This window comes from Leuciscus leuciscus (assembly GCF_965113295.1).
Source record: "Leuciscus leuciscus genome assembly, chromosome: 2".
NCBI classification, from domain to species: Eukaryota; Metazoa; Chordata; class Actinopteri; order Cypriniformes; family Leuciscidae; genus Leuciscus; species Leuciscus leuciscus.
In genome coordinates, this window is record NC_138726.1 from 10097702 (window position 1) to 10114341 (window position 16640).

General features: G+C 37.2%; 1 protein-coding gene across 2 annotated transcripts in view; it reads left to right on the plus strand.

The window, feature by feature from the left end:
- Positions 1-16640, plus strand: part of dhx15 (DEAH (Asp-Glu-Ala-His) box helicase 15) — a 53681-nt gene that overhangs the window by 20328 nt on the left and 16713 nt on the right. For both annotated transcript variants that reach the window (XM_082161721.1, XM_082161720.1), the window contains exon 6: positions 2784-2951. In XM_082161721.1, the coding sequence (XP_082017847.1) occupies positions 2784-2951 (168 nt within the window). The remainder of the gene's footprint in view (positions 1-2783; positions 2952-16640) is intronic.

Here is a 16640-nt window from a genome sequence, read left to right on the forward strand (position 1 = left end):
ATGTACAATTAGGATGGCTTAAGGATGAGTAAATCATGGGATGAACTATCCCTTTAAGGCGCCTCATTTTAGTTGAGCAATTTGCACTGTTTGTCCACTCCGTTTTAGGGGATGAAAAGGTTCTTTATCTTTCCCGTTAATGCAATGAGACTCTGCAGAAGAAACAAATGACTTAACTCTCTAGGCTTTTCGCAAACTTGCAAATAGCAATTAGTTTTAAACCACACAATTTCTCAAAAAGAGAAAAAAACAGTTGCAGTTATTTGTTCAACTTTGCTCGATCAAATCAGGTCTAAATTACCACTGATTAAGATTAGTTTTCTCCTTTAGATCTGTGCCAGCTAATTTGCATCTGCAGCATGTAGATTAAAGGGTCCATTTAAAATATTTTCCTCCAGTATTGTATCATGCCCGCTGTGAGAAGCGAGGGATCTGGATTTGGCGCCTTGCTCCAGGTGCAGGCTCTTCTGCATTGGCACAGCCGCGTGTCCCTCTCTCCCCGGCGCCTTGGCAGCACGGATAGCAGTCCTCCTGACAGCTGCCGCTTCCCAAGGGCTGATGGACTATTAATACTTTGGCTAATTTGATCAATCCATTCAGATTTGCCTTGTCCTGCACCGTTGTGGCAGAGCTTTGATTAAGATGCACATGGCCACCGGCGCCATTTTCTGCGCATATTGTACCCCAGGGAGCAATGCAGAGCGTGCGTGGACTACCATGCCTGGGATATCAGCGCGCTTACGAGCTTTAATGCTTTTATGGACAAATGATCGGCTATGGCTGCTTAGATACGCAATGAAAGAGTTTCAAGTAAAATGTCTCTGAGATGTTAAGGGCCTTTTGATGTCACAGTGCATGTCTTGATATCGATAAATGCTTTATTATAACAGCCTGAAGTTTTTGTAGAGATCATTGCTTGACTGTTTATCGTTGATCTCGTTCCTGTTTAAGTCGCAATACTCACTTTGACCTGAGGATGGCAGTACTGCATAAGCTGTGACTTTGAAATCAGTAGGTCCGTTCCACTTGTGATGAGCTTAATGTGCTCACTGCTCATGCATGAAGACAAAGCTTTGTAGTAAATGCTGAGCATCCTTCATTTGTGAATATAGTGAATATTTTCTCTGACTCGTGAGAGAAGGCATTTAGTAATAGTGGTCTAGATTAACTTTGACACATTCTTGTAAAATGTGTAGCTTTTTAATGGTTTGTGCGATGTACTTTTTTTTTTTTTTTTTACAGATTTGAGCTGGTTGGATCAGTGCTATCTCTAATTTGCTGTGACGACTGTCATGTATTTCTAGATCGCAAGCCCACAAGTTTTGTGACGTTCAGCATCACTTAACTGATCTGTTGTGATTTGCTCCTGGTTATGCATCATTGCAGCTTTCTAATCTCACATTAGCCCTACTACATTGCCATCTGGAATAATAAAGCTTGCGTGTGAGTGTACACACACCCTTGTGACTGCCGCTGTTGATAGCACAGCCATAGGAATCTTACCCAAGCGCTATGCACTCCAGCTTTCGTTTTCTCACTCGGTCGACAGAACTGGCATGTCAAGTGTACCGCAACTAAACCACCCAAGCCTTAGTGATTCTGGTGTTTTCCAGCTTTGGGGAATTGATTCAGCAGTTAATGATGTTTGTAAAATAAGCTACGGTGGAGATTAGTGGGTAGCTGTGATCCAGAATCAGTTGATATGAGTTGAAGTTGGACATAGAGGGCAGACTACACAAATCATTACTGTTTGTCAAAATACCCTATTCTGCATGTTTTTTAAAGGACAGTTCACTAAAAATGACCATTTTCACCATTTACTCATTCATAGTCATGCCAAACGTGTATGACTGACTTTTTTTGTGTGTAACATAAGCTATTTTCTATACAACGGAAGTCAGTGGAGTCCAAAACAACAATGAACTCCAGTGACATTTGCTGTATGGACAAAAATACTTGAAACATCCTTCAAAATGGTGGTCTAATCCCAGGGAAACTGAACCAGTCACAAAATCCTAAGGGAACATTGTGGTTTTGTTTACAATGTTTTTGTTTTGTGGCTTTTGGGTCCAATTGAAGAAAAAATAAATAAAAACTAGCCATTTTCTGGATGGAAAGATACAAGCCATCCTAGACTAACCTCTCATAATAAAATCACCCAGGCTCATTGGAGAAAAAAAAACGTGCCTGTTAAATAATCTGCAAAATATTACGTTGCTTCTTAATTGCATGTTTCATGCCACTTTCAAAGTGTCCAGTGAGTCAAAATGTATTAGTTTACACGTTAATCACCTTTTGAGGTCATAACGTAGTATTGTGCAAGGAACTATGCTAGAATAAGTCTTTTATTAATTCATATTCTGCACCTATAATCATAATTTGTGTGAAAAGGAATAAATTGTTGGTGTTTTCCTTCCACTGTATTGTTTATTTCAGCTGGAAACTGCAGTATATTGTATGCATTTGGAGTTTTGCACGCAAACAAATAACTTTACTTTTTTTTTTTCTTTCTGCTTCTACAATTTATTTCATCAAATGTTACCTGCATTTTCTTTGCAAGTATTTGTTAGCAATTTACTAACAATTTCCAAGAGAAAAATATCTTTGGAACCCCCCCCCCCCCCCCCCAAAAATTTCCAATGTAGAGGCAAATTTTTTTTCCTAATGTGTAATATTTCTATTTAATTGACTTATCAAAAATGTCTGTCTTTTGGCACTTAGTGTTAATTTTGCACCTGATTGTCAGTCTGTGGCCTTTAACGTCAGTCTGTTTACATTTCTAGGAAATCGATGAAGCCTGCAAACGGATCAAACGAGAGATTGACGATCTCGGGCCTGAGGTTGGTGACATCAAAATCATCCCGCTCTACTCCACGCTGCCACCACAGCAGCAGCAGAGGATCTTTGAGCCACCTCCACCACGCAAACCAAGCGGCGCCATCGGCAGGAAGGTAAACATCACCGCCACGCTTCTCGATACATACATGGAACTAGATTTTGAACTGCTGCAAACACAGTATTTTCATGAAAGGTATTGCATTTAGTCCCTCTGTGGTTTCCTTTGAGATATTGCATCAAAAATCAAAATTTCTCAAAGACAAACGTGAAAGCGATTAGTTTACCTAAAAATGAAAAACGACTTAAAAATGACTCCAGTCTTTCATTCATCCTTGAAACACAATGAAGATATTTTCAAGATTCTCAGAATTTTTTCCCATGCATTGAATGTCTATTTTATTCAAATCTTCCATGCATTAAAAAGTACAAGAAGAAATCATAAAAGTAGTGAACAAAATTCGAATGGATTTGGAACAACGTAAGGAGGGTAATTGATATAAATTTTTGGGTCAACTATCCCTTTAACTTTTGTCAGTGGAATATTGTATCAAACAATAAAAATATTGATATTCGTATTGGCACACTAGCCTTTTTAATACATTTTTAAAAAAAGAAGAGGATGAGAGAATGACTCAAGTTTGTCTGTGGAGGGAAGAATGAAGAGCAAGGAATGGTGGAAATTAGGTTTTTCTTTTTTCTCCCTTTCCATCTTTAGCTTCGGTGAAGCAATGACTCATAACATATGCTGCTTTTTTCAGCATATGACTTTTTTTCCCCTCAAATTTTGGAAAGGAAATTTACTCATCCTTCTATCATTTGAAAATTGTTAGAGCAGTAATCTTATTTTTTTTCTATAGTCTGTTTTGGACCGTTTACTTTCACTCCCTGTTTTGCTTCCCGTCTGTCGCCTGACTTGCCATTTTTCCATTTTTGGCATGTTGTCTTTGAAAGAATGAGATTCACTGTAGATGTTTTATCAGAGCTCATCCACTGTAAAGAGTTTCATCATCCGTCATCCTTTACTCTTAGCAGGAGCTTGTGCAGATGCAATCGTCCTTTTGTTTTCTCTATTCCCATTTCACTTCTCTCAAACAACCCTGACGATTACAGTATGAAAAGCACCTGGACGTCTGCGTGACTGGCCAAATATCTGACAGAATATCATAACTGATCATCAGCTATGAGTTTGCAAACATTTAGCTGAACATCTGATGAGGAGTTGATTAATGAGTCATCGCCCCGGCTTCCCCTACAGAAACCGATCCGCTTGTCATTATTGCTGGCAAAGATTACTGATGTCCTAATGAGCGAACGCAAACGTTCACTGATCCGCAAATTTCCTCATTCTTGTTCCTTCAACTTGATGGCTGTATTTGTAGCCTTAACGAAGTCTTCGCTACATGCCTGGTTTGTGTTTTGATGTACCAAACAGCATCAGTATCCGCCTGCTTCAGATATCAAGTATCTGCCTCGTCCATTCCTCTTCACTAGGGCATTGTGTCATTTCATCTCTCCCCTGACCACTTCCATGTTTAAACAGGCTCTGGGTTTCTCTGAGGTTTGATTACTCGTAAGCCAGGGCATAAGCTGCTTCAGAAGTTCAAAGAACCGCCGCTGTTTGCCTGCACTGTTCAGAAGAAAATGAAAGTGAACATGGATTCACAGGGGCTGATGTGAATATGCAGCAACCCTTGTGATGCAAAATATTGTTGGGGACAGAGAACGGCTTGTTCAGAAACTCTTCTATTTTAAAAAAACAACAACAACAAAAATGTATTCATGACATTTTTATTTGATTTGTTGCTGTTTATCGGAATTATTTAAAAATATATATATACATGTCATATTTTTTGTCAAAAGCTCAGACTAACAAATAAAAGTAACAAAAAAATTTTTCCCCTCCAGCTACTTTCCATGAACTCAAAAGAATAGTTTTATGAACTTTAAACATTGTGGTTTTGTTAGTGTTCTTGTTTGGTGGCTTTTGGGTCAAAAAAAAAAAAAAAAAAAATTTTCTGGATGGAAAAGATATGTAATGTAATATTTTTTGTGAAAATTTCATACTAACGAATAAAAGTTACTAAAAATGTCTCTCCTCAAAACATAGTTTAAATTAAGAACCTTCCCATGCAATTACTTTAGGTCCATACACGTTTATTTCAATGCAATGTTTTTTTAAACAACTAGTGTTTCAGTATTAAAGAGAGAAATATTATAGTTTTTTTTATTAATATTTTGAAATATTTATCTTTTCTGTTTTAGTTATAGTAATTTTGTTTTTCCTTTTAGGGTTGTCTATTTACATAAATTCCCATAATCTGTCATTTTTTTAATTAACGATCAATTAATCCATTCATCCGTTAACCTTAACCACTTTAATCCAAAGCGTGGGGGCTAAGTTATCACGTTACTTAACAACCACTTAGCTATTACTAACCAAAAATAGCTGTTGTTTTACAATAAATATAGGGAATATGTGCTTTTAAATTTGCTGACACTAGATGTGCTCTATTTTCATAGTGTTCAAAAAAAAGTTTTACATGAAAATGCGATCTGTAAAATCATTGTACATAAATTATATATCATTGAAAAGGTCTCAACTTGCAGAATACAAGCACATTTGTTTGTTGTGCCAAGTATTTGTTTGAAAAAGCGCCGCTGACGCACCTGTAAACATTATACACGATACTTTTGCCCCCCATTTTTATTTGTAACTTGTTTGAACATTATTAATATTAGGGCTGGGTATTGACACAAATTTCACAATTCGATTCGATTTCAATTCGCAAGCTTGCAATTCGATTTGATTTCGATTACGATTCGATTCAATATTGATTATTTTGGATATCAGGTACAATACATTTCAAATTTTCTCAAGGAAAACAAATCTCTTAAAGGTCCCATGACATGCTACTTTTTGTAGGCTTTAATATAGGCCTTAGTGGTCCCTAGTACTGTATCTGAAATCTCTTTCCAAAAATTCAGCCTTGGTGCAGAATTATAGCCACTACAAGCCAGTCCCAGAATGAGCTTCCTTCAGACAGGCCGTTTCGGTGTCTGTAGCTTTAAATACTGTGGAGGAGGAGAAAGGCGGCGCAAGGTGGAGGGTGGGTGTGGCCTTGACCATCTTGCGCAACGGTACCGTGGCGTGCATGTTTACGTTGGATATAGCAATGGCACGATGACACGCAGTCGTTCAAGCATTTCAGTTTGACCCAGAATCTGATCCAGATGGAGAAGCAACGGATGAAGAAGTTGCAACTCAGCGGCTCCAGCAGGACGTTTCCGAATGGTTCGTTTAAAATATTATGTCTGGATACGGTACTTTATTCGGATGGTTTACAGTTATTATCTTGTAGCTAACGCTAACCTACTGTTGCCTTTTCATGAGAGATCTGTAACGTCTGTATTTATCTTATTACAATTACATCAAGCTCTGCAATCTTGAAATGCGGATATCGCGCGCGCCATATAACCAACAGGAAAACGGTTATCCAAATAACAAAGTGTACAACACTCGCGTTACAGTGTGTGTATTCACACACATAAACTGCATAGCTGCATAGCTAATGTTACAGCCACATTCTACGTGTAAAATCTAGGTAACCATAAACAGTAAAGCAACACACTTATATATCATTAGTTGACTTACTTGTCCGAGGTGTGTAGCTGAGCCAAAGAGAGTGATCCAGACTTTAGTTTCAGACGTTCAGCAAGCCCGGCTCTGTATTGACCCTTCGGTGTTCATTTGTACATCCAATTATTGAGCAATTGTTATGCTTCGCTCGCTCAAAAGCCATGATATCTCTCGTGGACAAACTAAAATCGCGCGCGCGCGTTCCTACTTCCTAGCGCATTTTCTCATGGGCGGAAAATATTCTCTGGGCGGGCAAAGCAGAGACAGGGGAGGTAACATTTCCTCCTTATGACGTCATAATGAGGAGATTCAAGATCAGCGCGTATGAGCCTCCATTTTCTCAAAGGCAGAGAAAGATAGCAAAAGCTCGATTTACACCGATTGAAATTTTTAGAAACTTGGGGACCATATACAGGCTAGGGGAACTCATATTAATGTTAAAAAACCTCAGAAAGTGAAAATTTCATGTCATGGGACCTTTAACTATTATAGTAAACTATGGGAGTCAGTTGTAGCCTATAGGCTTCATTAGCCAACTATAATACTGAAGGTAAAAATTAACTGATTTGTATACAAACATTTAAAATACACTTATTTATTTTTATAATAAAGTTATATGAAATTATATAAAAGTTTAAATGGTGGCTGTCATAAAAAACTTTACAGATTTATTCAAACATGCATTAAATATTGAAGAACATTAAAAATTATAATGAATATGTAATATGGTGTATATATTTAACAAAATGCTCCTCTCTAGAGTAAATTTTTCTCGCTGACTAACGAGTTTATGGTCACTGGATATGTTTTTTCTGAGGTAAATGTGACGTTACATGACATTGTTTACTAACGTCTTTCCACGGTTGAAACACTGATTGAGCGATTCCATGTGACATGATACGGACTTCGATAAGTTGTACTCTATCTTTTAACACACTTTCAGATGCTCATTCATGTTTATTTCACGCTGTAACTGGTATTAAGGCGAAAGAGAAGGTCATGTGCGCTCATACTGTCTATGTGTGCGCTCCGCGCTGCTGCTTCTCTTGAGCTGAGCTGCGCCAGAGCGATCTCACGCCACAGCGCCAAAACGCCACAGCGCCACAGCGCCAATTGTTTTTGAATTTCGTAAGAAAATGGACGTAATTTGAAATCTGAGACTGTTTCATATCAATAATAACAAAGCACAAAGATTATTGCGATTTATTGGATGGGATGCGCGCAACAATGTTCCATTCATTCATCAACTGAAAACAGGATGACTAATCGATTCTTGGGATTTAAGAATCGATATCGTTTCGTAAAAATGAGAATCGATTAAAATTGAGAAATCGATATTTTTTTACCCAGCCCTAATTAATATGTTAGTAAACCATAGTAGTTGGTCTCGAATGAGCCCAAACACAACATAAGACGATGCGTAGATCACCGAGTGACGTCACATGCTGCTTGGCTAAAGCAATAGGACGATCACGCAGTGTTTTCCAACTTTATTTGAAAGTTCAACCAATGGAAAAAGGATCTCTGGTGTGGCGGGTGGGTATAGTGGGTAGGGTCAATGTGTAGAGACCAATTGAACACCATTTTACCACTGGGGCACTCTTAGATTGGTTCGATCACTCAAGATTGATAGGTCTTGATTTACTACGCGCCATAAAATAGGAGCGCACAGATCTTATTACTTGTTTATGTACTTTTATTGTGGAGTTAACACAAGTAGTTCTGTTCAGTAAAATCACTTGTTTGGAAGGTTTTTTGGACCCTTGGATAATTGTTTCGAAATAAATGGCTAACCTACCTAATCCATTGCATGACTTGAAGACATGGTACATTTAGAATACGCAACTATGGCGAGCTCGATTCACTTTTCCTCATGTCTGCTGCACGTGTTTTGTGCATGAGTCGCACGCACCTCGAAACTATGCACTCTAACGATGAGCTTACTTAATCGACCATCGATGCGTTTAATCTATGAAGTTATCGACAATTAATCGATCGTCAATTAAACATTAGCATCCCTAGTTCCTATTGTCATTTGTTTATTTTAGTACATCGTTAAACTGAATTACAATGAGATGTTGTTTACCTATTACCTGGAACTTAATAAATTTAAGTTCCTGTGTTGGTTAACTTACTTGCTAAAGGTAATCATTTATTATTATTTGTAGATTATTATGGTCTCAATACTTATTGCTCTTTGAGTGAAGCAACATAAAACATCATGGTTGTCATGCAGCCCTTTACAGGTGACATTGTGTGTCAATATACATTGTGATAGAATGTTAAAGGTTTGTTGCATCACGTCATTTTAACAAAGTAATTTGAACAAGCAGCATTTTTTGAGTGTGCAGTATCTGTACAGTGTCTCTATTTATTTTTCTGGCACCTTGTTTTTCTGTCCTTCTGTGGCAGCAGTACATAAGGATAGGCTCAGATTACCTTGTAAAAATGTCAACTCTTCACACCCTCTGGCATATATTAAACACAATGCATATAAGCCACCTTTAGCAGATACGGGGTGCGTGTGTGGATTTTGAGATCTGCACCTGTGCAGTCACATCCTCCTTGAGGACAAATCCAACAGCCCTATTCCACTGCTGATGTGCATGGATTTATTAGATGGGATTTAACTTCATGTGACACTCAGCAGTCACATGTATGGGAATTGAGGACTGTGGCAAATTTCCGAAGCAACATTCTTGTTGATTCTTGATTTAAATGGGATGTGGTAAGATCTCCCTTGTGCTGTCTGCAGGAATGGAGGCTTACGGGAGAATTTAGGAGACTGTAAGTGTGCCGTGTGTGCGTTAACCACCCAAACCAGTCTTTAATGAATATCTGCTTTAGGTGGCAAATTTTGCTTGTTAATAACCGGTTCTGGATAGAAAGTGGTCTTCCTCCAGATGGTGCAGAACGCAAGGTATTTAGACCCTTCTAGCCTGATAGAGACCATGTTCAGGCATACCTTTGCTTGTAGTCAAAACATTTGATATGCCACTCTTCACTCTAAGGATTGTCATATAACATGTTTCTTTTAAAAGTTGTCGATACAGCCCAGTAATGATGATTTTTGGATATTCTTCCCTTCATGCAGCTTAAAAACCCTGAGGCACAATGGAATTGCACTATTGCTGACAAAATGTCTGTTTAGTTCAGTACAGAAACAGACAGACGAGAATAGTCTCGGTCTATTTGCAATTGCCATGGTTTCCATAGTCACTTTTAATTCAGTGTGATTGAAGGCAGGGTTTCCCTTATCTTTTTGAATATAAAATACGAGCGACTCTGTCTGATCAACTGCTGTCTTGGCAGAGTAAGTTAAAAAAAATTCTCAAGGTAAAACTGTCGACATGTTTATAGCTAATTACCTGGATAGCAGTACATCCAATTTAATGGCACAAACATTTGAAGGTAAGGCTCTATCACCCACCAGAGACTTAGTACCACTGCGGTAATGCAAAATGCACTTGCAAAAGCATTTGTCACTGTTTGCAAACTTACACTACCAGTCAAAGGTTTCGGATAGTTGCGATTTCTTTAATGCGTTTGAAATAAGTCTGTTCCACAATATGTTCACCAAGGCTGCATTTATTTAATCAAAAATGCAGTAAAAACAGTAATACTGACAAATATTATTACATTTCAATTAACTGTTTTTATTTTAATAAATGATTATTTAAAGTAATTAATTAATGTGATTTGCATTACTTCGAAGATACAGTCTTCAGTGTCGTGTGATCAAGAATAGGGCTGGGACAACGCGTCGAAGTCATCGATGACGTCGACGCAAAAAATACGTCGACGCAAAATATGCCTGTCGACCTGTTTTCATTTCTCTAAAAAACGTGTGCAAATTACTTCACAGTGTGTACCTTAAGTGTGCTGATACGCGATGGCCATCATTCTATCCATCCAGGGTTTTTCCTGCATTGAATTTTTTGGGGGGCGGCCGCCAAAGCCTTATTTGATCGGTGAGTGATGTAGAATAGAATGACTGACTGCGCTTGACAGGGCGCATATAAGTACGAGAGAGAGAGCCCCGGCCGCGCGCGCGCGCACTCACCGTCTTCAAACAACACGAGCGCTGTCTTCTCTCTCTCTCTCCCTCGTGCATATTAATCAAAATCATTAGACACGATAGAAAAAGGGCGGAAGACCAAAGTTTCACGTGGAGCATTCGGAGATTTTTTTCTCTTGAATTACCGCGGAGTGTGAATTGTGGTAAAAAATAAACTGCCGGGATAATCACACAACGCTTGCCGTAGGCTACACGTCCAATTCGCGAACTAATGACTAATTTGAACCGATTCACTTTAATGAATGGTTAAAACAACTGATCTGTCCAACACTGAACTCACGAGGCGTCTGAATTGGTGTATAACAAATCGGTAACACTTTACAATAATGTTCCATTTATTAAATTCTAGTTAAGCACTTTTTTTTATTAGTATTTTTTATTTTTTTTGTAGAAAAAGGTGAGTGGCAGAGTGTATTACTTTACGTTGTTGTTATTTTTATGTGAATGAAGAATTAAAATATGCACTTTTTTCAGTAAGCTAGGACTATGTGTTTTCAACATAAATGTTCAATTCTGTTGGTTCAGGAAGGATGCCATGACAGGCTGCTGGCTCCCACTGTTAATTTTTATTTATTTTTTGTTGGAAAAGCACTCTCTGTATTAGCTTAAAGCCCCCAAGTTTACATTGGTTACTGTTTTCTTTCAATTGCTCTAAACAAGTATTTTGGGTGACCTTTTTATTTTTTCATTGAATGCTAGACATCAAGTTGTTGTTATTTTCATCTGAAAGAAGAACTTTTTTTTCAGTAAGCTTGGCCCTATGTGTTCAGTAAGCTTGTTTCAGTTATGTGTTTTCAAGGCTTTAAGGTTTTATTGAATGCTACCTCTCACTTGTATAGTCTTTTATTTTGGAATTTTAAGAGCAATAAACATATATTGCAATGTTAAGGAATTCATGTTTTTTTCATTCAGATATGTAAATTAACATGTATAAATTGCTATTAGTCAATTAATGGGGATTGGGGAGATAATCGAATCGAATCGAAATCGAATCGGACTGGAAAAATGAATCGTTAGATTAATCGATGCATCGAAAAAAATAATCGCTAGATTAATCGTTTAAAAAATAATCGTTTATCCCAGCCCTAATCAAGAAACATTTCTTATCAATGATGAAAGCTGCTTAATATTTTTGTGGAAACTGTGATACAGTACCATTTTAAAAGGTTAAGTAAAAAAAAAAAAAAAAAAAAAAAAAACCTTTTATTCAGAAAGGACCAGGAGTGTAACGATACCCACGTCACGATATGATGCATATCACGATACTGAACTCACGATACAATATTATTGTGAATGGATTAAATGAATAGGCTTGGACTTGGTGCTGGACAATGTTGACACCAGACTAAAAACATTCATGATTCTGAAGATGAAAATACAGAATTATTTTAGACAAATATGCTTGCACTCTGTCATTGCCTATATTTAAAGTAATGTATAGGCCACTTTTTCCTGGTAACATGAGACATTTGGCATTATCAGAACCCACAAATATTTACTTTATATTCAACATTATATATAGTATTTTATTGTAGTACTGACACAAACACTGTAATTTAAATTTTTTCGGTGAACTATACACAATACATATTGTCACTATCCACGATACATATATATATTTATTATTATTATTATTATTATTATTATATTTCTTGAGTGGAGTAATGATGCTGAAAATTCAGCTTAGTCACCACAGGATTTACATTTTGAAATATATTAAAATTGAAAATGGTTGTTTTAAATTAATACTTCACAATATTACTATTTTACTGTGATTTTAATCAAATAGTAAGTGAACCATTGGTGTCCATAAGAGACTTAATTATTCCTATCTTATGACCAGTAGGGTATGTCTCGTCTAGGGATGGGTACCGAAACCCGGTATTAAACGGGCCCCGGTGCTGAATTTTGAAAGACCGCTGGATCGTTAAGCTCGGACGTTATCGGTTCTGCTGTCGGTACTGGAGAAATTATGAAAGTAGCCTACACGTGCTATTTATTATTGCTATTAAGAAATTATTATCTTGCGAATATATATTGAACCATTTGTCTGTGATGCATTTTTGCTAAAGAGAGAGAGAGAGAGAGAGTGTGTGTGTGTGTGTGTGTGTGTGTGTGAGAGAGAGAGAGAGCGAGAGCGAGCGATCTTTCACGCAAAGCCACGGCGCGCGCAACACAACAGCCCTGCTTAATGAGTGACGATGAGGACAGAACATTCAAAAGGTTACACTTTAGATCTTTGATATTAAACTAATTTTATTTTAGATTTAGGTTTTGGCTTCCAATGATTATAAAAAAGAAGATATTTGAGGTGTAACCATTAAAAACTAATAACTAAGCCACATTCTCTCCAGCGCAACTTCCTTCCCTTCACAGAGCGATGCGCTGTCATTTCTCCCTAAAACCCAAAAGGACCGTCAGAATCTGCACGATCGGTGATTGTTGTAAAATGTAGTCTATACTTTTGCTAAACTGCGGGACACGTTTGATAATAAAAGGCTATTAAAAGTACCAAAATTGACGCAATAGACGCTGTTCCAAAATGCGGCGCACGCTCCGAAACACACCGCAACGAGACAAGCAACGTATATTTTGGGCTTCGTGTGCGCATCTAAACGATCAAATACACAAATATGTCAAAATGGCCGTCTTGGAGATTCACTTAAACAGTTTATTCACTTAAATACAGTTTATGTCTTAAATCGGCGTAAATAGTTGGGAGAAAATATGAGGCTTAATAATGATTAGATCTGCATTTGGTCTTAAAGAGGCAGCAGTCTAATAATCCTGCTGACGATTGCTCCATTAATGTGAATCAAACAACAAAAGGCAAAGAGAAAATCAGTCACAGCTCTTGAATGATATAAGCTTTAATCTATCTATGATAAACTATGCAGTGTTATTTTACATCTGACTTAGATGTCTTTTTAACCCATATTACTCCTGAACAGTAATGTCAGTAGACATTACTGAAATTAAAGCACTGGGTATATAATTTGTATATTTGTTTTATTGTATACTTTTTTTTTTTTTTTTTACCATGTGTTTGTACTTTGTTTTTGGCGTCCTGTCTGTCTATATAAAACACAAAAGCCTGCACCCTTCTGCATAACATGCATGTTTTATTTGTTTTGTTAAAGCATTGCTTTTTCTTTTGCTATAGATATTTATTTTACATTTCAAAATATAAAGCAATATTAGTTATGTTCTAAATTATTTTTCCCCCTTTTTTTAATATAACAAAAAGAACCGATAAGAATACCGTTAAAGTACCGGATCGATAAGGAGTATCGGTAAGAGTAGTAATACCGTTAAAACCTTAACGATACCCATCCCTAGTCTCGTCCTTTAGGTATTTTACCAAAAATGAACATTGAATGAGAGGCTCATTCGAGAGAATTGAAATTGCACTTATTCATGTGAAATGTTGCTGGTATTAGCCTTGTTCAGTCAGCCCGACAACTTTTTTCCAGACCACTTGCTTATGGATCATTGCTTCCTAAAAGATGCAATTTCTCAACACCTCATGGTTCAATGAGTATGTCTAAGTACTTGTAATGCATTTAGTGTTTTTGCTGTGAAATTCATTCCAATGGTGCTCACCTTTCGATAATTTCCATGGCTACCACTCTGGAATATATTTCATCTCAAAGGTCTTTCCCAGGTGGCCCTATTTTCTGAAAGGATGCAGACTGGTTAGGAACCCTCATTTCTTTTCATCACATGTCTTGAGCGCTCCGGACCCCGCTGTCATTCAGTGGTCTGTTAGGAGCACGCTCTGTGGTCATTGGGTCGTGGCCCCCAGTCTCCAGACTCCAGATGGCCTTTTTTCAGCAAATTCTCCCGGCCTTTCTATGAATATATAGGTAGATGATTCTTTTCAGCAGCTGAATTACATCAGGTCAAAGGCTCCATGAATAGAGTAAAAAATAAATAAATAAACTCTGAAGCCAATCATTTTGTGGCTAGAGTGAAATCCACTTATAAAAGTAAGACTTAAGTGCCTGGAAGGCATTTTGAGGAGGCTGAATTACATGAAATATATAAGCTTTCTCTCTATTATTTGCTTTCTGTTAGTAATAGAGGCCAGAAATTATGAAACTCAATTTGCATTTAGCAAATATACATAGCAAAACATGGCAAAACCTTTTTTTTAGTGGAGCTTGCTAAAGGAAACACTTAATACTTTTGCTCCCACTTAAGGTTAGGATTTTAAATAAATCCCTAACCTAATGAATTAAACTTCAGTGCTTGTTTTTTGCTGTAGGCATTATTTATAACTCAAACTATGTGCGTATTGCTGCAAGGCATCTGAATTCTTTTTGATAAAAAGGTGCAAAAATCCCATTGATTTTAATCGAAAGAGGGAACCTGAGCCATATTTAGGAACCAGAATATCATAGAGACTCAGTTGGCAAGAAATGGAAATTCACCCTATTCATTTATTAATCATATTATGAATGATGCATCCATGCATGTTTCATTTTCTTAAATGTATTTTTTCAAGATTTATTTTTGATCTTTTCAATTTTAATAAAATGGTAAATGGTTATAACCTGATCTTCTGGTGACAAGACAGACACCAGACTTCTCCAGTCATTTAATCCATGACTTGCATGCGAGAAACATTCAAAACTATTGTTCTCTATGAATGTACACCACCTTTTGTCATTGACGACATTAGTGTTGCACGGTGTACCGATACTTCAAAAGTATCGCGATACTCGGAAATTAAAAACGTCACGATACCTACATTTATCAGTATCGATACTTAAAAAAAAAAAAAAAAAAAAATCGCCTCCCTATGGACGTCTGTGTTTTTTTCCTGACGCACGCAGCAAAGAACCTGCCGCTGTCAGTGTCATGTGACAAAACACTACAGCGAGATGGCTGCATGTGCGAGCACAAGTGGTCCACGACTCGTAGAAAAAGATGACGCGAGGAGTGACATATGGAAGTACGTTGCCTACCTTGCTCTGTTGCACGGTGCACCGATACTTCAAAAGTAAATCGGAAATGAAAAACGTCACGATTCCTTAATTTATTAGTATCGATACTTCTAAGAATGACTGCGTTCCAGATTTGTAAGGCCGGCGAGTCGACACACTGGCTGCGTGTCGTGTCCGTTTTTATTTCGGCTCCCATGTTAACTGCCTGCGTGACACACGCGTCTGGGCGCAGCTCGAGACGCGCGGAAAACGCGTGTATGCTACAAATAGAACCGACGCCTATTTTTCACGCGACACGCAAGCGTGTTGGAAGCGTTTCCAGGCAAAATAGAATAGGAAAAGATGTTTCTATGTCATTTTGACACGAATACATATTAATAAATGACATTTTGATGTTTGAAAGTTTTGACATAAATACAATATCAATGTAATTAAAAAAAATATTATCGATTTTCAAATATTGCACCTCTCAATACAGAACGAATTATTCTGTAGCCTATTTTGCCGTCAATACTGCCGACGTTGTCTTTGCTGCTATATATTTATGTTTAACATGAAGTATAGGCCTTCCACAACTCTCTCCCCACATGTCAAATATATCACCAATGAGGCTTATCATATGTTACCAATATTAAACATTGTTTAATATAATCGCTGTTCATATTGTTATTCAAAGTTCAGAATCAAGATAAAGCTCTTATGTTTCTTATGATAAATGAGATAATGCTGCTAAATTTATAAAAAAATTTACCTTGAATGTCAGTGCTCTAATTTACTTTTTATATTTTTATATTTCATATTTCGTTCAAATGTTTAATATATCTGCTGTTCATATGTTCATTTATTAGTGTGTTATATGATTAGTATGTTGTCCCGGTTTTAAAATAAAGCACAGCAATGATATTTGAGAGTGTTTCTCCCTTTTCAGGAAAAGTATCGAAAAAGTATCGAAATCGCAATACTTGACTTGGTATCGGTATCGAAACAATAATTTTGGTATCGTGACAACACTAGACGACATCCTTCCACAGCTCTGGGGGCTCATCTCAGATCATCTCAGCGCATCAAAGACAGTCCACAGTCTCTAGCTCAAAGATGATTCAATATGTCACTATACCACACATGATGAAGGCCACCT